Below are 27812 nucleotides of genomic sequence, written 5' to 3'. Positions count from 1 at the left end.
GTAGGTTTTGTTAGTTCTGTGTTCTGTGCTTTGTTTTATTGCATGTGTCTGGCTGCTTTTATAAGACTGAAAGCATACTCTTTAGTGAGCTCCAAGGGATTCATAAATTTATCACATTTAATGCAAGGGTGGTAGTTATGTGAAAATACTTAAGTGAGAATGGGCAACCAGGAAGGCTGCTAAGTCTTTCAAGCTGTGCATAAATCCACAAGGCAGATGTACTCCTCAAAGCCAAAATAGTGCAGTCAATAGTTAAGAGTCTTAAAAATACTTAGTTTGATAATTGGTCTTGAATTATTATGTATTTAAAGATACATAATCTGACATGTTTGTTTGGGCTCCCTTGTAATTTAGGTGCAAGTTCTTTGGCAGCTGTAAAGGAGATGTGTCCTTGGGCCACCATGGTGGGCATAGTGAAAGCAGAGAGAAACATCTGGAGGATGCAGATGGAAAATTCAAGTGCAACATTTCTTTTGTTTTGCTGCTGAGTGAAGCTCATCTTTTCATCCCTTGAAGGGTAGCTGCAGAAACAGAGAAATTTTACTGTCCCAAATGGACCCTGATTAAGAATGGATTTTGTTCCACTCCACACAGTAAGTTTAATAACTCAGATCTAAATTGACCATATCAATAGCAGAACAGGGAGTATGGTTCTGGGAAAGCAATTTCAGTGTCGTAGCACTGCAAATTTGAGAGGAGAAAGGGATTTTGGTAGGAAAAATAGTAGTGATATATGAGAAAAATTTAGGGCTATATTTGAAAATAACAGGACAGCAAAGACACCTTCAGGTCAGGTACCATGAGTACTTGCAGGATCAGGGCTCTTATTTGGGAGATCTGATTGCTTGTATGAACCAGAATGAATCACTGTCATATAAATGATGAAGTGACAGATGGGTTTGTCAAGGTCTAGAAATCATTTGTGTGTTTAAGTACCTGTTCTGAGATTGAAGAACTGGTCTTGTGAAATGGACAATGTTCCATGGTGAAGTAATTTGTAAGGTGAATGTCTGAGTGGCTAGAGTGGCCAGGAAAAGATGGGGTTGTGTGTTTTACAGATTGCTGTGGAAAATAAAAAACACCCAAATGCATATGAGGGTACCATTTTATAATGAAAGAAGTACTGTAGTTGAGGATATGAGTTTAAATGCTAGTAAGTGGATCTAGCAGGTAAAATAACTCTATTTGACTAATCTCCTCAACAGTACCTTCACTATATAATTTCTTCCACAGAGCTGTACTTAGGGTATTGAATCTGTCTTAATTTATATGCTGTAAAGATTCATCCAAATAAAATAGCTTTTAGGAAAGCAGGTATTTCATTATGTATTGTACTATTCTTTGTGTGGCACATGTATTAATTAAAAAAAAAAGCAGTAGTAGTACTATTATGTTGAGCCACTGTTGTTCTGAGACAAAGCCATGTAATGGTTTAAAAATACTCCACTATAAGAGTCATTATTATGACCTTTACTTAATGTTAGGTGGACTTGATTTTATTCTCACACTGCCTCTTTTTGGACAATTAATTTTGCCCAGTGATGGATAATATAAAGTAGTAAATTTGATGTACAAATCTACGTGGAAAAAAAAGAAATCCAATAATCTGGATCTAGCAGATAAAAACTTTTTTTTGTTTTTAAATAATTCCATCATATTCATGTAACCATATGAAGACCATATTAATCTAGACAGTTAATTGGAAGACTGGTGCTGTTCCAGTGTTACTTGCGAGTTTTTATATATATATGTGTGTGTATATATATATGCATCTAAAAAAACATACATTTCTTTCTCTTATTAAAAGAAAGCTTGCTTCTATAATTCTTGTTGTAAGAGTGCCATCTAGTGTCTAAAGCTCTTCATTGCCAGTTGTGATTTATCAGTTAAGGGACAATTGTATTGGTGGAAAAGAAAAATTATTGAATCACTATTTAATAAAAAAAGTTATGGAATCGTTTAATAGGAGAAATTTAATTTTCAACCAAGTATAAGGAAAATGAATTCAAGTTTTTAATATAAGGAGAAAACATTAATTTTAGCTATGTTACTGTTGCACTTAACTGCTTAAAAGCAATTGTGTGTTTGAGGTGTTTGTGTAGCATTCTTGAAATGAATGGGCTTTTTCTTGGTATGTGTCCTCTTGACCTTAAATGAGTATGTCACCAGGCTCTAGATTAATATATAATATAGAAACTGATTATTATTTCCCATGGCCTAAATACCCTGTATATGTGAATTCTAACAATTACAAGAACAGAAAGGGAAATGTGTGTATTAGGAAACTGACCATTGTAGGTATGTAGGTCAGGTGTCCTCAACATAAAAAGGACATGGAACTGTTGGAACAAGTCCAGAGAAGGGCCACGAGGATGATCAGGGGACTGGAGCACCTCCCGTAAAGATAGGCGGAGAAAGTTGAGGCTGTTCAGCCTGGAGAAGAGAAGGCTGCATGGAGACCTCATAGCAGCCTTCCAGTATCTGAAGGAGGCTATAGGGATGCTGGGGAGGGATTCTACATTAGGGACTGTAGTGATAGAACAAGGAGTAACGGGTTAAAACTTAAACAGGGGAAGTTTAGTTTGGATATAAGGAGGAAATTCTTTTCTGTTAGGGTGGTGAGGCACTGGAATGGGTTGCCCAGGGAGGTTGTGAATGCTCCATCCCTGGCAGTGTTCAAGGCCAGGTTGGATGAGGCCTTGGGTGATATGATTTAGTGGGAGGTGTCTCTGCCCATGGCAGGGGTGTTGGAATTTGATGATCTTAAGGTCCTTTCCAACCCTAACTTTTCTATGATTCTGTGTGCTCAGGAACATTTTTTCCAATAATGGATGGTTAATGTTGTGGGAGACTGTTGATTTAAATAAATATGTATAAAAAAATTCTGGCTATAAAATGTTTATATACTAAAAAAAAAAATAAATGGAAATGTTTTCTTTTGGTTTTGAATGTTTTTCTTAATGCCAGAAATGCTCTAAAATATAAAAAGAAGTCTTGCAAGTCACTGGTAGGGAAATGATCTTTGTATGTGAAGAGGCAGTAAATACGTGAAGCCAGTCTTTTCTCTCAGGAAGGGCCCACAGTCCACTTATTCAGGCTGCATGTCTTTAATAGTGTCTTGTGTTAAAATTGGGTTTAGTAGATAGTGATAGGACCACAGTTTCAAACCTCTTTTTTTTTTGTTCTAAATTCTTTTATGAATACTGTATTCTGATTTCTATTCCAGGAACTTCAGCTCAGGAGGAAGATGAAAGACAGTGTCACTGAAGAACACCTATATTTGGGTTTTTCTCATCAGTATAGAGATAGTATCTTTCCCCTTCATACATCTGTTTCACTGTTTTTGCTATCCTACTGTGACTGCAAATTATTCAAAATTTTCTTAGTGCCAACTAGAGAAGATGTGGATGATCAGTTTGTGACAGAAAACCTCCTTGGCGATCTTGATGTCCATGTAATCTCCAGAAGCGAGCTTCCAGTGGTTGTGCAGAGCTGCTGTTTACCTGCTGTTGTTGTGAAAGACGGGAAGTTCTGCCGAGCTGGGCTTTCTGTTGTCTTAAGGCATGTAATACAGAAAACATATGAGGCAGATCCATCTAAAAAGGATCTTTTGGAACTCTTAGGCTTTAAGCAGACCTGCTTAAAAGCCTGTGCGGAAGTAAGTGCATCTCTCTTTTACATACATGAATAGGATTTTTAATCAGCATTAATTATTCTCTGAAGTGAACTTATAATGTTGATGTAAACCAAGCTCTTTTAGTATGAAACTTAATTTGCTTAGAAATGGGAATTTCCTTAACGGAGAAGTATCTGTATTTTGGTGTAAAGAGGAAGGAGAATTCTTTTTAAAGTTACTTTTCTTTAGCAGCACAAAAAGAACACTGAAATTAAAAAAAAAAAAAAAAAGGTTAGATCTTTGCTTCATCTGCAGGGTAGTTTCAATGAGTTATAAAGTACATCTTTTGCAGTTTGGAGGAACTAGGAAGCACCTGATTTATTGTTAATTTTGATTTCCAGAGCGCCATATACTGTTAGCTTTCATTATTGCCAAGGTGCTGGCTTATGTTTGGCTTATGCTCACCAAGATATTCAGGGTCTTTTCAGCAGAGCTGCTGCATGGCCAGGTAGTCAGTCCCTATCCTGTGCCATTATGGGACTGTCCATCCTAGGTGCAGTTATTGAGTTTCGTGTTGGTTCCTGTCAGCCTGTGCAAGTCACTGTGGATGGCAGCTTGCTGTTGGAGTTTGGTGACTGCTCTGCTTAACTCACTGTTATCTTTGTGAGTATATTCCATCTGCCCCTCAGGTCGTTCGTAAAGAAAATTAAATAAGATGGACCTCAGCACAGGTCCCTGAAGTGCTCTACTTCTAAGTGACCTTCAGGTAGAGTGCGAGACATTAACTAACCACTACTACCCCTTGAGTTGATACTTGAGCCCATTTATCTGTAGCATTTACTCATCTGGCGGTTCATCCATCTAGACTTGCCCTACTAACTCCTCTCAGGAGGTTGAACACCATTATTTCATGTTCACTACATCTATGGTTGCCACTGATAAGTGTGTCACCAACTCAGTTCATCCTTGTTGGTGTGTAGCAGGTGTGGGGAAGCATATCCCTGTGTTAGTTCATCCAGTACTTGAAACTGCTGGAAAATTTGATTCCATATTTCAGATGGCTGCAAAGTGAGTAAACTAAGTAAGGAAAGACAAGAATTTAAAAGTTTTAAAACATTTAAGTACAGATAATAAGAAAAGTAGGACAAGAAACAGTAACATGAAAAAAAAATTTTTTAAGGTGCTGTTTGGTTAGAATAAATTTTTTTTATGTCGCATGCTAAAAAACTGTAATAATGCATGTCTGTAAAGTAAATGTGCTCAAAATTTGTTTGGTGCAATCTGGTTTTATTACCAGCACTTGGGAGAGATGACATATATAAGCTTTCCTTATCATGAGTTACGCAGCCACTCTAATCTTACACCAATAATAAGGCATAAAAATATGCAATTGTGGATAAGTGTTCATTCTGTTATATGTAAAATTTAGCTTCCTACTTCTGCTGTTGCAAAAATAATACAGAATACCTGAGTTTCTAAGATTATCAAAGAATGTATTTAAATGTGGAATTTCTTTGCTTAAAGTGGGTAGAAAGGTACTTTGGATTTTGTTTCTCTTTCTGTAGAGGCATTAATTACATATATTTATCTGACAGGTTAGCCAGTGGACCAGACTCTGTGAGATCAGCATACCTCTGGCTGTAGAAGAATTTTTGGTGGCATCTCCTGATCACTGTCAGACTATTCCTCCTGCCATTTTACAGCTTGAAAGGAAGCTTGGAGAACCTGTCCGAGTACATAATGATGACAAAATTCGAAGGCAGAAACTTCAACAACAAAAGGCTGCAGTGCCTCTACTTGCTAAAGCAGTAACAGAGGAAAAAAGGTCACTGGAAATGCATGAACATCCAATCCCAAGTTTGGAACTGAGCATAGCTTTCTCCAAGATACTTGTCCAGGAAGCATCAGATGCAGTCAACAGGGAGGCTGCTCACATCAGGAGAACAAAAACCTCAGACCTTCCACTTTTGGACCACATTTTTGCAGAAGGGCTTTATTTTACCATTGCAGACATCGTGCTTTTGCCATGCATTCATCAGTTCTTGGTAAGATACAAGTTCTGCAAATATTAAGTTGTATATATGTATTTTTTTTAAGAATTGTAAAGTTGTAAAATATGTTAATTTAAAGTATTTTGTGACATTTGCAATGTGAACTTAACCCAAAAGAGGTGGTTTGTTTTTGTTTCTGTGTGAACAAAGAACAGGGATTGGTGAGATCACCGAAATTGCTTTTAAATACATAGCATATCAATACTGGGGAAACACTGATACCTGTGAAATACTATGCTGAAATATTTTAGTACCAAGTTGCCCAGTAAATTTCTCCAAGAAAATACTTAAAACAGACACTTAAAGTACATTCTAATGTTCATAAAGCAATAATAGATAAACATGAACCTATTTTTTTGCTCAAATTTGGTGTACCAGATTTATGACCATGGCTCAATGGCTGTTTACTAAAATGAGACCATTTTATGCATGAGAAATTTTTTAAGGTTTGGAATTTTGATTCCATCATAAATTTTAAATTTTGAAAAGGGGGAGAGTTGAGAGTGGTATTATAATTTTGAAATACTAGAAGGGATGTCCCTCATGAGAAATTTAAAATGAACATTTAAAATATGTTGTAATACGCATAGAAAAAAAGGAGGAAAGTATGAACCTATTTTTTATTTTAGTTTCAGTAAATTCCTATCCAGTTTGTTGTACTTCTACTGCATGATTTTATCTGAATTAGAATTCTTTTCAGCAAAGATTTGAAACTTTATGTGACTTCATTTGACTTGTTTTGATTTTTAAGCAGATATGCCTAAAAGAAAAGAAGTATCTTCTAAGAAAGTAAGAATCCCTTTTAGGGAGGCATGGAATGGAAAAAGATTCAGGGACTATGATGGCTTTCATAGATGTAAATCCTTGACTATACTTACCCATACTAGAGCTGAAGAGGTACTCGGGTATTGACTAGGCAGAGACTTCCAAAAGCTCATTTGTTTATGCTACTAGTATATAATCTCTTGAGATTCTCTTGAGAATCTTTAGTCTACAGGTGTTTCCTTTTAAAATACACTGGGCTGTGACTTCCAATTTGCTCATTTCTCTTCATAATAGGTTAATTATTCTTTATCTCTGCTGTTCTTTTCTTTTTGTTCCTAGGAATGACTTTTCTGTTTGGGAGGAAACATTCCTGTGTAGCCAACCCAGCTTTTTATCAAGCCCACATACAAAATAAGGCAGTTTTGTAGCACATCTGTAGGTAAATTGGGTGCCTGGGGAAGCACAGTATCAATGTATCAGCAAATCTTTTATTCTTTGCAGTTTTGTTTTTACGAAACTTAATCTGTATTCTTCTTCAAGCAAGCACTGATTACTGTGAGCCTGCTTGGAAATGAGATGGTGTGTCTAGGGAGACAGCTTTATTGGGGTGTTCTTCAGCCCCTGAAACTTCAGTAATCTGTAGTTTTTTCATTCACAGTATTGTTGCTACTAAACTGTTTTCCACAGGTTATGGGAGGTCCTTTGTTTACTGCAGTGCAAGGAGAAGTCCCTTGGGAAAGGTTACATTGCTAGAAGCTCTTGGGGTGAAGTTTCTAAGTGGAAAGTTAAATTCTCCTTGCAGTCCTATGAGGTTCACTGCATTTTAATTTCTAATAGAATCCTGTGTTACCTGTATACTAATAGAAAGTCCACACTTTCTGTTGAACATCTGTATATGGAGGAATTGGAAACTTTCCAAGAGTTTCATGAAGATAAGAGTGAAAAAGCACTGACACAGGTGGCAGTCAGGGTACCACACTGCCCATAGAAAACTCGAGAAGAAATCTTTGCTCCCAGCAAAGAACAGCATTACAGAAACACTGTTGGATGTAGCAGTTCATGCACTCCGTTATGCAGTTTGCCAGATACTGGTGGTATTGACTGTTAAGTTGAATTAGTAAGGTCCTCATGTCTCTGTACCTTTAGATTAATGATCTGTTAAAAGTTTATTTCACCCCTTTTGTAGGGGAAAGCCATAGTCACTTGTTACTGAATCTTTTGTGGTGGATCTTTGTACAAAGTTCATCTGTGCCTTAGAAGGAGATTCTCTGTGTGTGATGCTTGTTTTTTGGGGTTTGTTTTTTTTTTTGTAGTACTTACTTAGTAAGTGCCAGTGTCTTGCAGATCCTGTCATACAAATATCTTAACATGGTAACGTGGGGAATAGGAAAATATATCAAAATATGTACTGAGCCTAATAAAGCCATACAGCTTGATTTTTTTTTTTATTATTATTTTTGATTTTTTTTTTTTATTTACTTAAAAACAAAACAAAATACCCCAACAGCCCCTGCATCCCTTCTCTCCCTCTACCCTTTTCTCACCTCTGGAAAGAGGTACTACTTAATAGTACAACTGACTGGAGCTCAGCTTCAAAATGAGTTTTACAGTGGGAGAAGATTCTGTGACAGGACTGTGAGAGTCTTGCTCAGCACAATCTGCATACTTAGTTTTATGAGGATGTATGCACAGAAAACAGTTAAGGAAATGACAACTGTGTCTTTATTTCCCATGACAATAAAATGATGCAATCTTGCCTACTACCAGTATTCTTGCAGTTACTCTATGAGATTGATAGCTAAGCTAGCGTCTGTTGCCAGGAAGAGTTTTCGAGTGAAGCTGGCATTTGCATTTTGATTTTGCAAGTTGGTTTGCCAAATTTGCCTTATGGTGTTTGAAAACAAATAGAATTCCTGGAGAAGATGCTGTCAGTCAGATTTAGAGAAACATTTTCTTAAATCAAGATAATTCCTAGCTAACTCTGATATGTGACAAATGTCTGATTTATCACTTCTTTAACCAAGATGTCCTAAGTGGATTTCTGTATGATGATAGCAATACGGGAGTCCAGAGGTAGGTTAATATGGCTACCTTTGAACTGGGATGCTTAATCTCTGCTTTGTTTGCTGCAAATCACGTAACAGCAACTTCTATATGGATGATACTAAACAAAACCAGTAAGAAAATACTTTCCTACTGTTTTAGAACTTTAATGTATTTCAGTTGTCTTTATTTTTCCAAGGCCTTTTTAGTAAGAAGAGCATATTCTGTCCGTGGAAGTGTTCCAACAAATGGGGCCCTTAGTGACACGGTTTCGTGGTGAAATTGGCAGTCCTGGGGTAAAGGTTGGACTTGATGATCTTAAAGGTCTTTTCCAACCTAGCTGGTTCTATGATTCTACATACTATGAGCAGCTAAGAATACTGTATTTATTTGCTTTTCATGTGTGACCCTTGAACCCTGGTGGTCTGCAGCTTATGAACTATATATTGTATAATATATTTGTGTTATCTTGCACCAAGGATAGTCCTAAAAAATTTGGCCTTCAGTTTCATTTAACCTAAATTATAAGAGCTCCAGGATAATGTTACTTTATTTTTGTTCTCTGGTCAGTTACTGTCTTCTGAGCAATTATACCCTGATTCCTCCAGTTATCATCAAAATTAGATAACTTTCATCTGAAAGCTTCTTGCATACAGTGGGTTAAAAATGCAACTTCTCTTGTTGATGGGAGTACTGGAGTTTAATTCCGTATTAAAATGTTATTTGTCACTTACATGACAGAACTTCCTGGATTGTTAAAATAAAATCATGGTAGTTGCATTTCCACTCTGCTTTAAGGGTGTGAATAATAATGAATTCCTCAATGGGTATGTGTCTGGGAAGAATCATACAATAACTACGAGGAGACCTGTCTAGGAGATTGTAGTTGTAATTACCAAAAGTAAGATAATGAAGCTGAAGAGTTGTTTTTTATTACCTCATTCCATTTCTGTTATCTGTCTGAGGTTAGCTTTGTTACGCTTTCTATTGTAACTGTTTAAAATTAGTGGAAGAATAACAAAAGCTCCATTCTCCATCTGGGAGAAACCACCATTCACTTTTTGAAATACAGTTTAGAACACTTGTTATCAAGTGTAGTGATGTGTCTTAGAATTGCTTTCCAAAAGACTTCTTCCTTAACTGAATTAATGTACTTCTGCCTGTGTTACTATTAGGATATTGGATACTAAAATTACCAAGTTCATACTCCTTTGGCTCCTGTAGCTGTTACTAATTACTTGTGATTGCCTTAAGAACATTATAGATGTAGCATGCAAGAAAGCTGCTTGACAGTTTACGTAATTTCAAATCTTCTTTACCAGCCTCTGCTTTCACACTGAGGACAGATATGTGGAGGAGCACTGCTTCCTTATGGCCTTTTCTGCCTTTTCCTGTAATGGTGATTTTTATTTTCTGCTTAAAGCAGGCACAGCATCACAGAATAGTTGAGGTTGGAGGGCACTTCTTGAGGTCATTTTATGTAACCTTTCTGTTCGGAGCAGGGTCAGCTAGAGCCACTTGCCCAGGGCCATGTCCAATCAGGTTTTAGGTGACTTTAAGGATGGAAACTTCACAACCTCTCCTGTACAAGTATGTTCTTCACCATTCCAAAACATTTGGGAACCTGAACAAAAATTGCTTAAGTTCATCACATGCATCCTTTTTAAAATTAGCTGATCTTCATCTAAAAATAAGATTTGGGTATCTTTTTGAAATATGTGCATTATATTCTTAATTAAACAGGTGTTTGGTTTTTTTTACACTTAAAATTCTCTTTCTACTGAAGGCTGTTTCATCTCACCATCATATATACTTAATTCAGCAAAGAAGTCTATTAATTACCATTTTTGTATGTGAAGTTAAGACAGTAAAAAAGCTTGAGTAAATATATGACCTAAATAAAAAGTTTTGGATTCGATGCTAGTAAAAAAAAAAAAGTCACAGATGTAGTGCAAAGACGTCCATAAAGATCAGGGAAAATGTGTGCCAGTGCCTGTTGTGCTGTTACCACATAGTCAAAGGTGTTTAAGGTTGGGTTGCCAGCAAAACTGCTGTCAGTGGTGAGCTTTTAAGGGCTGTAGGGTGCCTGTGGGAAGCAGCAGCATTCAGGTACCATAGTGTCTTGCATAGAGTTCAGTATGTGTTTCAGATTACTGCTTGGGGTTTTGTTTGTTTTTGTGGGATTTTTTGTGTTTGTTGTTTTCTTGGTTTTTTTTTAGGTTTTTTTTTTTTGTTTGCTTGGTTGTTTTTATGATTACCAACAAAAATGAATTATTCCCTTGCTAAGAAATAGCAGATAATTAAGAATATTAAAGTAGTGTTTTCCTGTTACTGATTGAAATTATGATTAAAATTGGTCATGTAAACCTTTTTGTCCTATTAAGCGAATGGCAATTGCAGATAAAGTCTAAATAGCCAACTGTCAGTTCTACCTGCAAGAGCGAGCTTTTAACTAGCTAGCTTTTTTCATTAGCATCTTGCTATGAGTAAGCATGCTTGGCATGGAGCTGAGCTCACTTCTGTAGTTCATGCCTTCCTGTGCCTTGTAAGAAGAAGTTTACAGTAGCAAGTAACCTTTCCATTTAATTTTCTAGGTTTCCTGCAAAACCCAAGGCAAAAATCTTTTAAATTTGCCTCTGATATCCAGCTGGTATCAAAGAGTTCAAGAAGTACCTGGAGTAAAGACAGCAGCTGCCAAATGCAGTATGGAGTTTCTCCAGCTTCCAGAGTTGAAGTCTGCTTCAGAAGAACAGTTACAAGACTTCTCTTCAGTTCCTGATGAATTAGAAGAGGAGAATGAAGACAATCATTTTATAGGTGGTCCAAGGCCAACTATGACTAAGTTAATGGTAATTTTTGCTTTTTAATGAGTTATTTTTAGGTGTAACAATCGGTTTGACTTGGAATAGGTAAAATTTATTGGAATAGCAAAAGCAAAGTCTGACAGCCATGAGCAGTTTAATACCTTTTGCCTATCTTCTGTCTGATATGCATTGACTTAGAAATGATTTTAAGTTTTTGTTTTGACAGTCGATTCAGGAATTGAGCAACGATAAGACCGCTGGAAGCCTTATCAATAATTCTGAATAATCAAAGTAAATTGTTGTTTGAATTGCAAAATTATATTCCTCTTTTAAAGTTATTTATATAACAGATGGCAAAAAACATTGCTTCTATGTTTGGCCTCATTATTCTATTATTTCTGTTGGGTTTTTGCTGTTTGATTAGAGCTTTGAACATCTGGAAACCATAGTAAGATTTGTTAAAGAAAATTCTCCATCATGTTCCATAACTCTCAATTATTTTTATTTTTTAAATAGAGGCTGACAGCAGTTCCTAAAGAAAATTAACAGAGCTTTCTTGGGAAAATGAAAGAAATCCATAATTTGAATCCAATAAACTGTAGACTCAGACTCAGATGTGTGTTCAGTTTCAGTTAGGCTGAAAGTTAGTTGCACATTTTGATTCAATGCCATTAAATTCAGCAGGAATTTTGCTACCAGCTTCGGTGGGTAAAGGATCAGACTATTAAGCCCTGTCCCCTATCTTTTCTCATAGGAGAATGGTGTTGAAGCAAAGTTTGCTCCTCATCCATGCCCCACTTGGACCCTAGACTGGACCCATCTACCATCTGCGGTCAGTCCTGGAGAAGGTAAGGGGTTTTATGTATGTGTGTACATATTTAACAGTGATGTCTTCTGGAAAAGCTACTTAACTGTTTCATAGGAAGATACATCACTTTTCAACGTATTGCAGAGCTAGGTAGCACAGGCAAGCAGTTTTAAATCTGTTCTAAAATTCAGTCTCTTTGAGACACACGGTGAGATGACTTCCCTCAGGTCATCAACAGCTGGTGGCCAAACTGGGAGTAAAAGCTTGACCTTGTTTCTGAACCATATTTTTTCCCACTGTTTCCTACTTTCCTGAACTTATCTTCATATATAGAACAGTAAATTCTGACTAAATTATGTTATGATTGTCATGAGTATTGTACATGGACTCTGTCTCCCAAAGCAGCAGCAGCCGATTTATTCTGATGAAAATCATATTCATTAGCAAAGTTTGGTAGCTACATATGAGCAACTCTTTCCTTTTGTCCTGTCCTGTAGTGTTTGTTTATTTTGCTGGATTGCAGGGCAGTTTGTTGCCTAGTGGCTATTGTTCTACAGAGAAAAAAATGGTTAATGATAATGTTTGTTGTTTTTATTAGTGTTATGAATGTTGAATACCTCTTCCACTATACAGTAGAGTTTCCTCTAAAAGTTCTAGCTACTGTCAGACAGTAAGAAGTTAGTGGAAAATAACTCCTTCATACAGGGAAGAAAAAAGATCATGTTTTTTGTGTAAATAGCATAAATTACATACTGCAGTCAGTCTAGCCTCAGTGGCATAGTACTTCTGATTTAAAGAATACAGAAATATACATGCAACATACAGATGCTCTTCGGTGACTTAATACATTGTTTACTATCCGTCTAAATACAAGCATGTATTCCTATCTACAATACACAGGCTATAAAAATGAGATTAAATTTGGAGTTGGTTTCCTCTAGTTTGGATCTATGTAGTGCACAAAACCCATTATGTGTACCATGAGCAGACTTACGGTTTTATATAGTGTCCATCCTCCTAACATTAACTGTTTACCTCTAGTTTTGTCCTGAGAGAACCCTTACTGGGAAGTTGCACACCCTGCTTCAGTGATTAATCCTTTCTTTCCTTCTGCATGAGAGGATAATAAAAACCCAAAACTTGGGTTTGCATATGTCAGCATTATGGCATGCTTCTTTAGACCTTATGTGAATGTTTTGGATATGCTTCTTACGTTAAAATAGCTCTGTAGTCTGACTGCTAAAGTGCTTAGGGAGGATTACGTGTGTTTAACTTCTGTGACAAGTTCCAGTATTTTTTTGGAAGTGAATAAACATTTTTGCTCGTTTCCAGTGCTCAGGGTTTTGGCTGTAAATTTTAGTTCATACTTTTGGCAAGATATCTCTTCTGTTTGAAAGAAAATTTTTAAAAAGATGCATAACATACAAGAACGCATTTTGAATATATATTTGGAAATTTTGTGCTGGAACGACTAGATTTGACTGGGGAGCAATCACGTCCTACTGTTTCCTGCCTGTGTCAGTGCGTGTTTGTTCTCTTTTCACATTTGCTGAAATAGTTACTAATGATGTTGATATCTGAAATTGGGTTTCAGTTAAATTTTGGGGAAGAATTTGCTAGCTCTGCAAGTGCTGAGAGGGAGATTTCGTCTTTCTCCACCCAAGATCAGAGTGATGCTGATGCCATTTTCTAATTTAGGGAACCTCCAAATCATTGTGGTTTTAGTCCAGGAGCAACAGAGTCACATGGGACAAAAAGAAATTTCCTGATATGAGAATTGATTTTACTTTTCAGTTGGATACATCTGCAGGCTTACCTTTGCTGTTCTAAGTGGTACTGTTCTCAGTTTCTTGATTCTTTTGCTAGTACAGCCTAATCGTTGTTGTATGAATTGAATTTCCAATATTTTAATACTAAATCCTTCCTGGTGTGGTAAGAAAATAGTCACTGAATCTGACAGGGTTTTCAACTAGATTTGAGTAATGGAATTCAAGCTTTCAAACACATTACTCCTATAACTGATAAATAAATTTCCTCTTATTAATGTTCATAGCAGCTAAGACAAAGTGGAGATGTTTCAGTTAAAACTCACTTTGGTTCTTTATCCCCAGGATATTTCATTTGCTGGGAAATCCTAATTTAATAGCATACGTGATATACTTTCTTTGCTCTGTGTCAGCTTAGGTAACTCAATTTGTGTCATATGTATGTGGAAGTTCTGGGATTGATTCTACTGGAGTCATGTTTACATTTAGAAGTAAAGGTAGATAAGGTTGTGAATGTGTACAAACAGTCAAAGAAGAGTGTGGCAGGTCAGAATATAAAAGTGTAGGTGGTCACAATGTGAGACTGAAGGGAAATGAGGTACTTGCATCAGTACTACAGGGAAATAATCATATGGTGTAAGTCAGTATAGAAAATGTTTTCATTTTTTCCCAGACAAGGTAGTGACTGAAGTTTTGGGAAGAGGGGCTTGTTGAAATAAGAATGTTGAGTGGAAATTGTGTGCTACTGCTGATTAAACCTCAGGCCTTGGAAAAGGGAGGTTATATTTCATTAGATTTGTGGCCAACAAAGAAACGGGGGTGTGGTTTCATAGTTCATGTTAGGCAGCAGTAGAAAAGGATTTTTTTTTTTTTTTTTGTTTTGTGATCCTTTTCTAACTTCAGTCAACCCCGGAGTTTTTAGTTGTGTTCCTCATCTCATGTATGTGTGGAACCCTTCCTTGTCTTCAGGTTAATTTCCTATTCACTGCAAAGGCTTTGTGGACATCAAAATAAGTTTGACTTGTTATGAACAGAGGTGCTTCCTTTGGCCATACCCAAGGCACATTAAGGAGAGAGGGAAAGTGAATGTATGTGGGGATGAAGAGTGATAACTCTTGTTGCTGCTTTATTATTCTGACAGAATATGCGGATGTAAGCCTTTGGTACTGGCCTTTTTTCATCAAGCATTGTGTTCACTGTGACGCAAACAGAGAAATGTTATATTTTTTAACAGGAATCTATTTTTTTTTCTTTAAAACAGCAACTGTGAAATTTGGGAAATAACTGACCCACAGTCTCACAAACCCTTACTTGTGTTCTCATCAATTGAAATACTTAAGCAGAAAGTACTTAAAAGTGCTTTACTTGTGGTATCTTATTCTGAAATTACTAGGTAGCATGACAAAGTGTGCATGGGATGGTATTTATGTAAAAAAGTAGCGTTTAACTTGCACTCTTCCTTCCAAAGTGGGAAACTGCTCACAGAACGAATGTAGCAAGTAGTAAACTACATTCTCTAAGCTTGTGAGTAATACCCTTTTCCTCATAATTTTTTTTTTTCTTAAATGAAGGAATTATAGTAGACCAGAAAAGAGTGCCTTAGCTGTAATACAGCTACTGACAGGTGAATGTGGAGGGACCGCTATAATAAAAACTATGTGTGCACAGCAGGAGACACGAGTTTGAGGTAGAAGTCATCAGTTTAAAACATGTAGGCAAATAAATAAGACTAGATCAAAATAAATGAATGCATTTTACAAGTGCTTTTACAAGCTTTACAGCTTGCTTTTTAACAATTAATTAATTAAGACACATAGCCCTTTAGTGTTGAAGATGGTCCTGTTCATAGGGCTGGTTTCTCCTAAACAAGTGCCTTTTAACGGATTATGTATAAACATGACTCCCAGTGGAATATGTGAAGTATTTTATATGCTTTGTTATTCCTAGTGAGAAATTCATCCCTTGTATTGAATTGATTGGATCAAATGTTTCATTGAGGAGGTGAAATTTTCCATGTATGAATTTAAAATAGCTGGTAGGGAAAAAGAAGAGGACTTTTAACATCTTTTGCTTCTAGCACACAGGTGTAAGAATGGGTGTTATCTGTTGCAAGGCAATGTATACCTGCCTAGCTGAAGACAGAATGACCCTGATTTATGCTTGCTTTGTGATCAGTGGCAAGTTGATGGCAAAATTAAATGACTATATAAAACTGTCATAGAAACCGCCTGAATAAAAGTAGACCCTGATCGATACTTGCCCCTTGTTTCCATTCAAGTCTTCAGACTTATGAGATGAGAATGCTTGGCTTTTGAAATGAGACAAAATTTAGAAAGCTAAGCATTCATTGTTGTGACATAAGCCTGTCCTTTAAATGGTTGTTGAGATTTGTTACCTTGATTTATAAGGCACAGAAGAATTTCATAATATATTAAAAATGGTTTGTTGGGGGGTTGTGGCTTTTTTTTTGTTGTTGTTGTTTGGGCTTTTTTCTTTTTTGGGGTGGGGGGTTTGGGTGGGTATGGGAGAGAAGCAGGAAATAGAAGTATATAATATTTGAAAGGTTGCCTTTATGTCTTCTTTTTCCTAAATAATTTGTCTCGCATGAGAATTTGATCTTCAGTGCTTCTTTTCCTTTTTGAGAGGCTTGCTTTTATTAATAGGAGTATTTTAATATATGCATGAATATGAATCTTAAAGATGCCATCTTCAGTTATTTATGTATAGGGTACAAAATGTTGATGTTAGAAATAGAGAGCTTGTCTGATTTGCAGAAAGAATGGTGACATGAGCATGAAGCTCTTCTTACTGTGACACCTTTCTTTATGTTTGGTAGTGGTGGTAATTTTTCCCAAAAGGAGATGCTACATTTTGGGGATTGGGATATTGTTGTATTTGGCAAAAGCATAGGTGCAACTGTATGGACATAATTTCTTATGACTGGTTATGTCAAATCATTGGAGTGTGATAAGAAATGACGAGTAAGTCTAGTATGTGGCGTTGAGAACTGACATCACAATATGTATGGTGAGATGAAGTATTGAAAATTTCCCTTACATTATTTTTAAATAAACTGCTTATGAATTAAGAATAGTTGCCTGACTGGGTTTAAACCACGACAGGGAAGATGGAAATTTTCTCCATCTTTGTGTTTCACTCTTGATGGAATATGTCTGTAGAGGAGATGTTTGTCACAATGTATTCTCTTTCAAAATGCATCCTTGAAACCACAAGGCACTGAAACTTGCTTTCCTGTAGGAGGAGGCTCTTTGTGTTCCACAGCTGTCACACAGAGCTAATGCTGATGTTTTCTTTGTAGCATGAATTATTTGCAAACCAGGTTTTGTTTTTAACCTACTGACGAACGTATATTAGGGTTATTGTAAGAGAAATCTTTTTTGGCAGAAAGAAAAATGAAGTACAGATATTTTGCTGACACTGTTACATTGGAATTGTTAAAATGGTGGCAAGAGTGTTTTTCTTCATTGGCAAAGATGAATTTGCTAAATAAAAATTCACTGGCATATGGACCTCAGATTTATTTTTTTTTTTACAGTTGGGCAAGTGTTGATCTTGGAGATTCATTTATGTATATTATTGCAAAGCAATTTGGTTTGTGCTCTGGGGTCAGCTCTCAAGGACTGAGTTTGTTCATCGAAAGTGCTTTTCAGATACTGAGTACTGTGTCAGTAATTTGCTACTCCCTACCTCCTGCTCTTCCCTTCTCTGGCTTCCAACTAAGTTCCCTGTATTCTGGACATAATGTTGATTCCTTGGGTCTTACTCTTACACCAAATGACTATCAATAATTCTCTAAATTAGAGAGATTAGAGATTATTGATGGTTTAATGGTGGCTGCTTTTTTTTTTTTAAACAACATTGAAGGAAAACAGCATTAAACAATGTAATTATCTTTTAACCAATTGTAAAGTTTGTGGACTTGGGTCCATGTTAAAATTGTTTGTAATTGCTAACAGAACTAACGTTAATAACTGTGGAATAAATGCTTTATTAGATACAGATTGATTTAATTTGAAGTTGTGGTCAAGCTTGATTCAATATATCCAAGTTGCTTCTAGGATCATTTTGTGAAGACAGGCCACAGTTATTTTACTTTGTTCTGCTTTTTGTATTGGTACTACCTTTTCAAGATGCTTTCTGAGATGAAAATACATGATGCTTAAAAATCAAAGCTGTTTTAGGGAATCTGGTATTTTATCAAATCTTGCAAATTGAGAAATGCGCATTATGTGTTTTCCTTCAGATGTTAAAAGCAACAGTGTTTCTAAAATGAGATCCAGGCAGTCATTTATTCTATAAAACCAAAAAGAGTTAAAAGAAATGCTTTAAAGTTCTCTATTTCCCTTCCAAGCCTGTCAGAACTTTCTGAAATACTTTGAAGATTTTTTTTTTTTTTTAATAGTTTGTAGCCTATTTCGGTATCTCTAGCATCCTGAAGCAGGAACTCATCCTTCTTCTTCAACTGAGTTCTCTGTATTAAGACAGCTCTTTGCCTGCAAGCCATATGGGTAACAGTGCAAGGCGAACTCAGCTGAAGCTGCTTCTCATTAACCTCTCCTTACAGTTTTTAGCCCCATTTATGATCATATTGTATTGTATTTTGCAGTTCAAGACCTGGAAAACCTGCAATGGCAATGGAACCAGGTTGTCTCATATTCTACTTGCGAAGTAAATAATTTTCAGTAACAAAGGAAAAGGGGAAATGCTTATGGCTTGAATGTAGGCAATATTGATAGCTGAGAGTGATAAGTGTAATAAAATTGAGGCCTATCATTGCGATTTCACTCTTTTATGTGTCTTGTCTTTAAAGGTGGATTCCTGCAAATTCTAGATTTTCCTTACAAATGTGAGTTCTTTGGATCGGTTGACTGTTCTGGGATATAGCATTTCATAGTTGAACTGAAGACAATTTTGATGGGGGCTTGGGTGCAATATTTTAAACAAAAATTCTTTATGTGTAGCTGGAAATAATAAATTATACATGCCAGCAAACCAAAGAACTCTTCCATGGCAATATATACTGTTCCTGTTCCTATTATTACTGTGCTCTCCCTCAATTTTTTGTCTGTGATTGGCTTTGTTTACCAAACTAAGCAAGAGAAGGGCATGCAGTATTTTATATTTTTAAGATGCCTGTTTAGAGACAGAAGGCAAAGCTATTATATGAATAAGTTAAACTAGTATGTAATGATGATTTTTAAGTACAATGCGCTACTGAAACAAGCACTTCTGGAAATACAGAAGGTTTGTATGCCTCATTGAAACAATGCAACTGCATTATGAGGCGTACAGTTTAGTTATGCTTGCTCAAAGGCTGTAGCATTTTTTAAGTGAAGTTTTGATCTAAATAACATGCTTAACCTCTGAAATATTCAAAATCTGCAAAGAAAACCAGCAGTTGCTAGTGTATCTTATTGAAAATCATACTATAAAGAATAATATCAAGTTCTAACAGCTGTGTTTTTGTTCAGTTAGAACACATTCTCATTGGTGTTTGGCCTGTTCTGTAAGAAATTATTATGGTGGGGGTGATTGATGGACTTTTTCCATAGGGCTTGTAATGATACTGAAAAGTGCCACCTTTACTTTAGGCCCTTGCTTTGTACGGTAGGTGTAAATCCTCAGAGAATTACTGAAGCCTTAGCCTTTCATACTGAATATGCCTGTAACAGTTTAGTTTTTGTTGAAGTTTAATCCCTAGAGGTGTGGTTTTAAATTCACAAGCCCTGGTTAATTGTGAGTGTATTAGGCTTCTGAGATTTGTTTTATAGAATGCAGTATATAAAGTTCAGTGGAGGCTTTTTTTAGTCCCATTGTGGTTTGTGTTTGTTTACTGAACATATCTATAGAATTAAAGTTAAATGCTGCAATTTGCCAGTGGAAATGTGTTAGGGATTTATGAATTGGGAACTGGAGGCAATTCTTCATGATTTATTTTTGTAAATTTACAAGTATCTTAGTTCTGACAGTTAAATTAAAGTATGTTCTTGATTAATCACAGAACTTTTATGAAGTGTCTGCATTTGACAGTCACTGGTTTAAGTTGGCTACATGTAGAGTCTGAGTGCGATCTGCCCTACATAGAAAAAGTGGTTTTATTCATTAGACTGTGTTTTTTTCCCGTTTGTTGCTAAAGTTCTCACACAAACAGAAGGACATAAAAACCAGAAACCCTAAGTCATAGACGACTAGCAGGTTGGTTTGTTTTTTAACAGGAGTGTTAAATTAATTTTCTGTGTCTTCCTGAGGAATCCTTAATCAATGTTCAATAGCTTGCTAAGTAACTCTGGCCTTTGTTTCATTTAAGCTATTTGTTCTTTCTTCTCCTCCTGATATCATTGTAGTAGAGTTTACTGGTTTCTTTTCCCCTTTTTAATATTTTTGTGCTCCTTTTTCATGGAATAACAGAGCCCCAAAGTTGTATTATTTATCTCTTAAGCCAGAGGTTTAGAGAACAAGTTTCTGCTAAGTACTCCATAGCATGGATGTACAGGTAATTTTTTACACAAGATTTTGGGAAGGGCATGTCCTGTTTATAGCATTGCCATTTTATAATACATGCTCTCTAATCTGAATTACAGAGATACCAGCCATGTGTGCAGTGCTGGCCCTTAGAAAGTCTTCATGATAGTTGGATAACTAGTAAGGAAAATCTGACTCTTAGACCTTCAGCAAAAGTATATAAACAGATAATTAGATGGAGGAATGCTGGCTTTTTTTGTTCATGTTCCATTTATTTTCCCTTGCTTGCTTCTGAATAGGTCAAAATAGACTTTGTCTGCAATTATGAGGAAGAACTGAAGTTCTATTTCAGGAATGTCACTCTTTGGACTAGCAGATGTGAACTTTACTACAGACTATAGTGTTTGAACTCGCAGCAGATTCATTCTTACACCTTGTCCGGTTTTAAATGTATGTACCTGATTTTCAGCATGCTTTTGTAATGATGTGCTCACTTTTGGAATATGAGGAGGAGGGGGAGTTAATGCTTTTCTTTGTCTGTAAATATGATGAATATGCTATTGCATAAAATATTAAATTGTTGATGACATCAGTCTTTTTTTTTTTCCAGAATATGCCAGTATCTTAGTATTCCAGTTGCTGTACAATTTAAATTGTTCTTTTGTAGCACCAGCATTGTCTTTAAAAGAGATACTTAATCTCCTTCAGTGTTCTGTTTTTCTTGGTGTAAAATGCCTTTACTGCTTATTTGAAGATTGTTTTTCAAGCTTTGGCACTAGGCTTAAATCCCAACTACATTGATGATAGAATGTAACCACCATACAGCTTGCATCATTTAGCTGTTTAGAGTGTCATTCATTTGCTGTATCTGAGTGTATGGGGATTCATAATTCTTATAGCTATGTAGCATAATCAACACAAGGATCTAAAGTTAATTTTTTTCCCTTTCTTTGCAGTACTTTTATAGGTCACTTGCACTGATGTTTTCTGCACATTATAACTGAAGGACAGCTGAGTTGTTAAGTTTGTCAACTGAACTGTGAGCATGACTGATCTCTCTGTTTCTGCTACAAAGCCTAAGCGGGCCTTTAATCAGAGGCATCAGGAGACTTTCGTTACCAACAGCTCTTTGGCTTTTTTACTTTCTTCAAAGTGTGATGTTGAGCCGTGCAATCAGTCTTTCAAGAAAAAGGTCTGACTGGTCGAGTGGAGTCATTTTTATTTAGCTGGCCGGTGCGGTTGGGGGGGTGTGTGACTTTGAGAGCTTAAAATCTTCACAGGCCACAGGAGGGCAGCAAAATCTCTTTGGATAAGGATCCTGGATGGATGGAGCTGTGCCGTTCGATTATGAATCACCCTAGAGAAAGGTGCTTTTTATGAGGCAGTTCTCAGCTCAGTAACCCCTAATCCCAAAATCTGGGACCACCTGTTGGAAAAAATTATTTAAAACATTTTTTTTAAATTCGAATTACAGTTGATGATTTAGCAATTGACGTATTCATTGGCTTGGAATAGGAAAGCATTAATTTCAGAGTCTGTTGTACTAGGTGCTGTATAAGCACATAGCAGAGTAATGCCTTCTGGCTTGAATGTTTCCAAAGACTTGTACCTCAAAAGAGAGAACAGTTGAGCAGGGCGTAGTGGAGAGGGAAATCTGATCAGCTCATTTCTTCTGCTGGAGTTTTATATCCTTTGGGATAAAGGAGAATGCTGGGTGTAAAGAGGTGAATTTTAAACAACTAGCCAGTACTTTTGTTTGTTTGTTTTTGTAGCAGCACTCTGAACACATGAGACTATGTGACCCTCTTCATCAGGAGGGGAGGGCGTTAGTCAGCATGTGAAAAAGCTGTCTAGCTAATGCTTCAAAATGTTCCCCAGAAACAAGTCAAAAAAAGATTCTTATTTGGACCCCTCACATCTTATCTTCCTGGGGTAATCTTGCTCGCAAAAAAAGACAATGTCGGCACTGGGAAATCACACAGAAGTTAAGATTGGAAGATTAACTGAATTTGAGAAGGAAGGCATAGTTTCAGTGCTTGAGCACAGTAAAGACTGCAGCCCAGAGAATAGCTGCAACTGAGCCTGTGTGTCTTTCTCTTCTTCCTTGGTAACAAAATACTGCACATGTATAGAAAGAATTTACATGTCTCAAGTTATTAATTCGTATTTTGTTCTGGGGATAGGTTCTTTAAAACAATTATTTCTTACTGATTTGGGAGGGATGGAGTTGATGATCTGCTGTTAGTTGAAATAATAGCTGGTTTACATTATCTTTATTCTAATGGTCTTTGGAGAACCCATTAGATTATTTGTAGATTATTTGTTAACAATAATTCAACCTGTGTTCTTGTTTTGCAGCTTCTTATTTTACCAGATTAATGAAACTATTAAGCTCTCCTACTTGGTATTTAATATCCTTAAGAAGTCATTTCTAAGGCTACTGATTGTTTCCAGAATTCATGATTGCTTAGATTTTAAGTCAATTCATAAATGATCATAATAAATAAAACAAAACTTTGTTTTGTGTTTACTAAACTATATGGTTTCCTTCAGAAATGCAGGCAAACATGTTTTGAACCTTATTTTGCAGTGTCAGTTTTGTACATTGTGGAGATGGGAATGCCTCCTTGTAACGTAAAAAGCATATCACTGTTGAAGTGCTGTGAAGTTTTGTGCAGCATTAGTGAATTTCTGTAAGCCATTAATGGACATTTTATAAGGAGTTTATGAATCACAGCATTTCATCAAGGCAACACAATCGGCTTGTGTTTATAAAACATACTTTGAAGCTGATGTGTCTGCTTAGAAACACAGGTGTTGTGTGTACTTTTAAAAGTGGTAAGCATTGTGCAAGTGGCTGCATATACCTTCTTCTTCTACCCCCCAATCTTTATCTGTTGCAGATTTGAGGTACAGAATTCATTTCCAATCCAAGTGACAAAACATGCGATAAGGAGGAATTTTTCTCTCTGTTGAAGTTACTTATGGTTTCCATCTGCAATTTCAGTGTTTTTAGAATTCCATGTAAAGAGCCATGAACACATTACTTGATTTAGTTATGATTTCACATTGGATGAGATCAGGAGTTTTAGTTTTGCTTTTCCTGAAAGTGAATTTTTAAGCCACAGTTGTGCATTTAAAGTTGTAATCAGCAACTTGAAGGAAGACAGCACTATTATGTTTAAGAAAAAAACCCCAAACCTAATAGTGTAAAAAAACAACAAAACAACCCCAATAGAATTATTTTGTTATGAGTGATTCATAATCTGGTCTGAGCAATCTGTTACTTTCAAAGCTTTTAATTGCACAAAGGAAAGGCCAGACTACTGTACGCTTAGTGTTTTAGTGAAGGTGGTATTAATTATTTTGTACTTGAAATGCATCTTCTCCAGATGGTCTGGAATAGCTTCTGAAAAGTTAATTTTTGGTGCATGTCTTGTGTCAGATTTCTGGCATCTTACCATAGGAATATCAAAAGGAATTCACATCCTTTAAAAACTTAGAAAGTATTGAACAGCGAAGGCAAGTAGGAAATTCAGCGGTTTGTAGAATTATCTTGTAAGTGTATAAGAACTGGAGAATCTGTTAAATGAATAAAATTTGTCCCCTGTTGTAGTGGAATATTAACCTAAAATGCCAGAGATAACAGAGGGAGATATGATGCCTTTATTGCACTTTGCTATTGCAGTATTGCCAGGAAGTTACTTTAAAACTTTTGCAGATCTGTCACGGAGTTGTTGGTCTTTGTGTTGATGTTTAAATTTCTTGCTTAAGTATTGTGAGTAGACCAGTTGAGATAGTATTCATTTAGTCATTCTATCAGCACACTCTACATGGGATTTTCTAATGTGTCTGATTGGTGAAATTCTGCTTAAATGCTTTTGAATATCCCATTTGCAAATCTTTTCTGTGTTCCTGCATTCTTAGTGACAAGAAATAAGAAACAAAACAGCATCCCTTTCACCCTGAAAGATTGAGGTATCTCTTAACACTAAACTGTTCTGAATGCTTCCATGAAGAAATGCTAACCAGGACAAAGCTCTCAGTTACATTGCATGTTTTCTGCGGTCTTTCCTTTGTTAGGAAAAGCATGCTGGAAAAAATAAATGACTCCTTGCTGTCCTAGGCTTTGTACCTGATATTTTGAAGACTGCACTGAAAGCTAGCTCAGGTTGTAAATGGTACTGGGCTGTATACATGATCTTAGGACTGTGGAAACTGGCTTCCTAAAGATGTTGTGAAATACTGGTAAATGTCATGGACTTTCATGAGTTATCATTTCCTGCTGCGTCCTCAATGGGTTCATGTGTTTATCTGCAAGTTCAGTGGGACTTAACTAGCTAGTATCTGTAGGAAAGACCATGATGCTGTTACTCACAGAGTGACAGGCTTATTTTATGCAAGAAATAAAGCAATTTGTAGATATAATACCTTGAATCATGCCTCATATTTCCATTGTATTTTATAGTAATATTTGTTACGTTTTGCTTGAACTATTATTTAGCTATCTGTAGCATTCTTATGCTTTGGTATCACCAATAGTCATCAACCACCATCAACAATCCTACTAGTACATGTGTTGCCTGTTTTCAAAATGCATGTTTCAGTAATGAGAGTAGGGATTTGCTGTTTGTAGCTCATTTTTCATCATACAGGGAAAAAATGTAATTAAATCTTTTTTTCAGAAGTAGTAGCTTGAAAAATGAACCATAGTATCAGCTATATATAGGTAACTTGACAACCCATCACTGTGAAGGTGTCCTCCCTGGACACTCCTGGAAAAAGGTTACTTTTTATATTTAGCAAATTGAAAATAAGGATGAAGCAATAAAGCTAACACTGAAAAACTATTCTTTTACTTCTATATTCTATGTTCTTGTGCTCTATGTCTTCTTAAAGTCATGGCTTTAAATTGTCCTCTCTTGAGCAAATAGCACTGTAGCATATTTCTGCAGTGTAATGCTGCAGAACAGTCCAGGTTAATAAGAGGGACTGCCTCAGTCTTTGCTTATTTTGAGCTTTCCAGTCCTAGTAGGCATCTGTTGGGTCTGCAGAGTTCTAAGGCCAGGGACTTTTCTGGTTTTTTGTATTCCTGTAGTACTTAAGTTTCTCAACAGAAGCAATGGTTTCACTGCCCGATCTCTGTGCTGTACAAGTCTGATCTGAATTAGACACTGGCATGCTGTTGTATCTGTGACAAATTAGCACACAGTTTGGAACTTGTGTCTGCATACTGCTATGCAAGCTCTGAAAGGACACCTGAAACCTGACCTGGCTTGAAACCAGTGCTGTAGATAATGTTATGTACATTAAAGCTTTTCAGTACAAGCTAAATGTCAAAGAACAGGGCTTGGTGGTGGAATTAGATGTGTTATTTAAGTCCCCAGAGTGGTGTTGAATCAGTGTTTTGCAGAAGAGGAAGCTGCATTTTTGGCCTTGTAGTAGTAGGGTGTGATCAGGTGTGATTCAGTAACTTGTTTAGCTACCACCTGACCTAGAATCCTTTTTTCTGTTTAATACTGCATGTATCTGTAATTAGAGCCCTTGTCCTAGCAGAGCTTGTTGCCTGGAAAATCCTTCCCTTATTCTTCCTAGATGAGTGATTCTGCCACTTCCTCCATATATGGAATTGTTTTTTGATTTTGCTTGGCTTATTTCCAGAGTAATTTCCTAAGGAAGAAAAGATAAGGATGTAGAACTCATCAGGAAACTATAGGTATCTCAGCTCTAATATCAAATCCTTCTTCATTTCCCATTCTGAACATCCGAAAGGATGTGTGACCAGTCTGTTCATTTCACCACCTCATTACTATCAAATTTGTTGCCCACCAACTCTGTGAAAACATTCTGAGCCCAACTCTGGACTAACACAAAACTAATGTAGTATTTAGGGTTTTTGACAATAATTCAGCAGAGTGACTGGTTTTGAAATAATTTGGCTGAGATCACTGCATCTGTAATCACTGTAAACCAGTAAATTAAGAAACCCAAGGTCATTCTAAGGGGTTTCATGATTTAGTTTCATGGGGGGTTTTTTTGAACCAAATGTCTGTATTATGACATCAAGTCTTCATTCTGTCTTTATGCAGGTAGTTGCAATTGTTTGCAAGACAATTAATGTATATCTGCACATATTCAGTTAATATAATCACAGGGATGTACACTTGTAATATTCCTCGTTACTGACTTCTGATTTCCCAGAAAATCTTGATTAGATTTGGCCTAGCACTAGTTAGTTTTTTTTAATGGATGAAGGAGGAAGAGGTTGCAGAGCAGAAGGAGGTGGATTAATGTGTTTAGTCTTTCAGCATACACTGAGACTAAAACTAAAATAAAAAAATACCACAGGAAAGCATTCATAATGTTCATCTTAATCTCTTCTCCTGTTTGCTTTGTACAATCAAATTGTTGCATTTTCCCCCCTTGTTTGTGCAGCCTCTGAAATACTTTAATTATCTGTACCTTAAAATCTTTTCTGATGAGTAGGTTGTTGCAGTGTGGTTCTTCCTTGATTGGGCTTTTCCAACATAGCTCTCTTTCACAAGTTTCTCCTGGAAGTGGTAACACTTAATTTATCCTTTTATTGTACATGTCTGCCACTGCTATTGCTGTGCTATGTAGTTTACAGCTTCTCAGCTGTTAAAATTCAGACATGGGATAATAGCAATTCGCACATAACAGCTGAGGCACTGGGCTTAGCTGATGTGCCTGAGGAGGTTCACAAAAGAAATATGAAATAGCCAGAGCCATGTTTCCACATTCACATAGTAGCTAATGACTTATCTTTTTCTCCTCAAATGAAATTGAAACTTTATGATTTGTGGTAATGTAATAATGACTATATTTTAATCATGCTGGACTCTGAATACTGTGGTTGTGCTGGACTGTGGGATTTAACTGGTTTTAGAATAATTTTTTCCTCTCCCATTTTTTCACCTTTAAAGGTTAAGAGAAGGAGGAATATCCAGGAAAATATAGGCAAGTTCAGTAAACAGCTTAATCTGAAATGCACGACCGCTTAGTATTGGGATTTATAGATCTATTTCTATAGTAACACAGCCTAAGAATTTAGGCCTTGCTTGTTGAAGACTCTATGGAATCCTGATAATAATTTAAATGGTTTCCAAAATAATTAGTTGGGGTCTTCAAGCCTAATTTACCTGTAATCCAGAAACTTGTTACTGACCAGTGTGGTTTTATATTAAGCAAGTAGGAAGAACTTAGTTTTAGTATAAAAGTGTATCATAAGATATTTATGACATTCTTTACAATAATTATGGATCAGTGTGTATGTGTATGGATATACATTCTTATTAATAACGGAAGTAAAAAACTGTAAGTAAATACTGTGAAAAGTCTTATAGCCAGGGGTTTTAGAGTTATTTTTTCACACGTAACTTTCAGAATCCAGGCTTAAGAAAGAGTGTTTACTCTTGAGCAGCTTCTGAATTTATTCTTGTAGCTCATTTGGCTTTT

General features: G+C 36.3%; 1 protein-coding gene across 4 annotated transcripts in view; it reads left to right on the top strand.

Moving 5' to 3' along the window:
* Positions 1-27812, top strand: part of GSTCD (glutathione S-transferase C-terminal domain containing) — a 57420-nt gene that overhangs the window by 1432 nt on the left and 28176 nt on the right. For 2 of the 4 annotated variants that reach the window (XM_062636694.1, XM_062636693.1), the window contains exons 2-6: positions 355-593; positions 3227-3658; positions 5212-5661; positions 11070-11324; positions 12034-12127. In XM_062636694.1, coding sequence (XP_062492678.1) covers positions 570-593; positions 3227-3658; positions 5212-5661; positions 11070-11324; positions 12034-12127 — 1255 coding nt within the window. In that variant the 5' untranslated portion in view covers positions 355-569. The remainder of the gene's footprint in view (positions 1-354; positions 594-3226; positions 3659-5211; positions 5662-11069; positions 11325-12033; positions 12128-27812) is intronic. The other 2 variants (XM_062636695.1, XM_062636696.1) reach the window with 2 other exon arrangements.

This window comes from Pezoporus occidentalis, unplaced genomic scaffold (genome assembly GCF_034315485.1).
Source record: "Pezoporus occidentalis ecotype Australia unplaced genomic scaffold, CSIRO_AGI_Poc_V1 ctg49, whole genome shotgun sequence".
In the NCBI taxonomy this organism is placed as follows: domain Eukaryota; kingdom Metazoa; phylum Chordata; class Aves; order Psittaciformes; family Psittacidae; genus Pezoporus; species Pezoporus occidentalis.
Note: the sequence above shows the minus strand (reverse complement) of the source record. Positions and strands in the feature narration are given on the sequence as shown.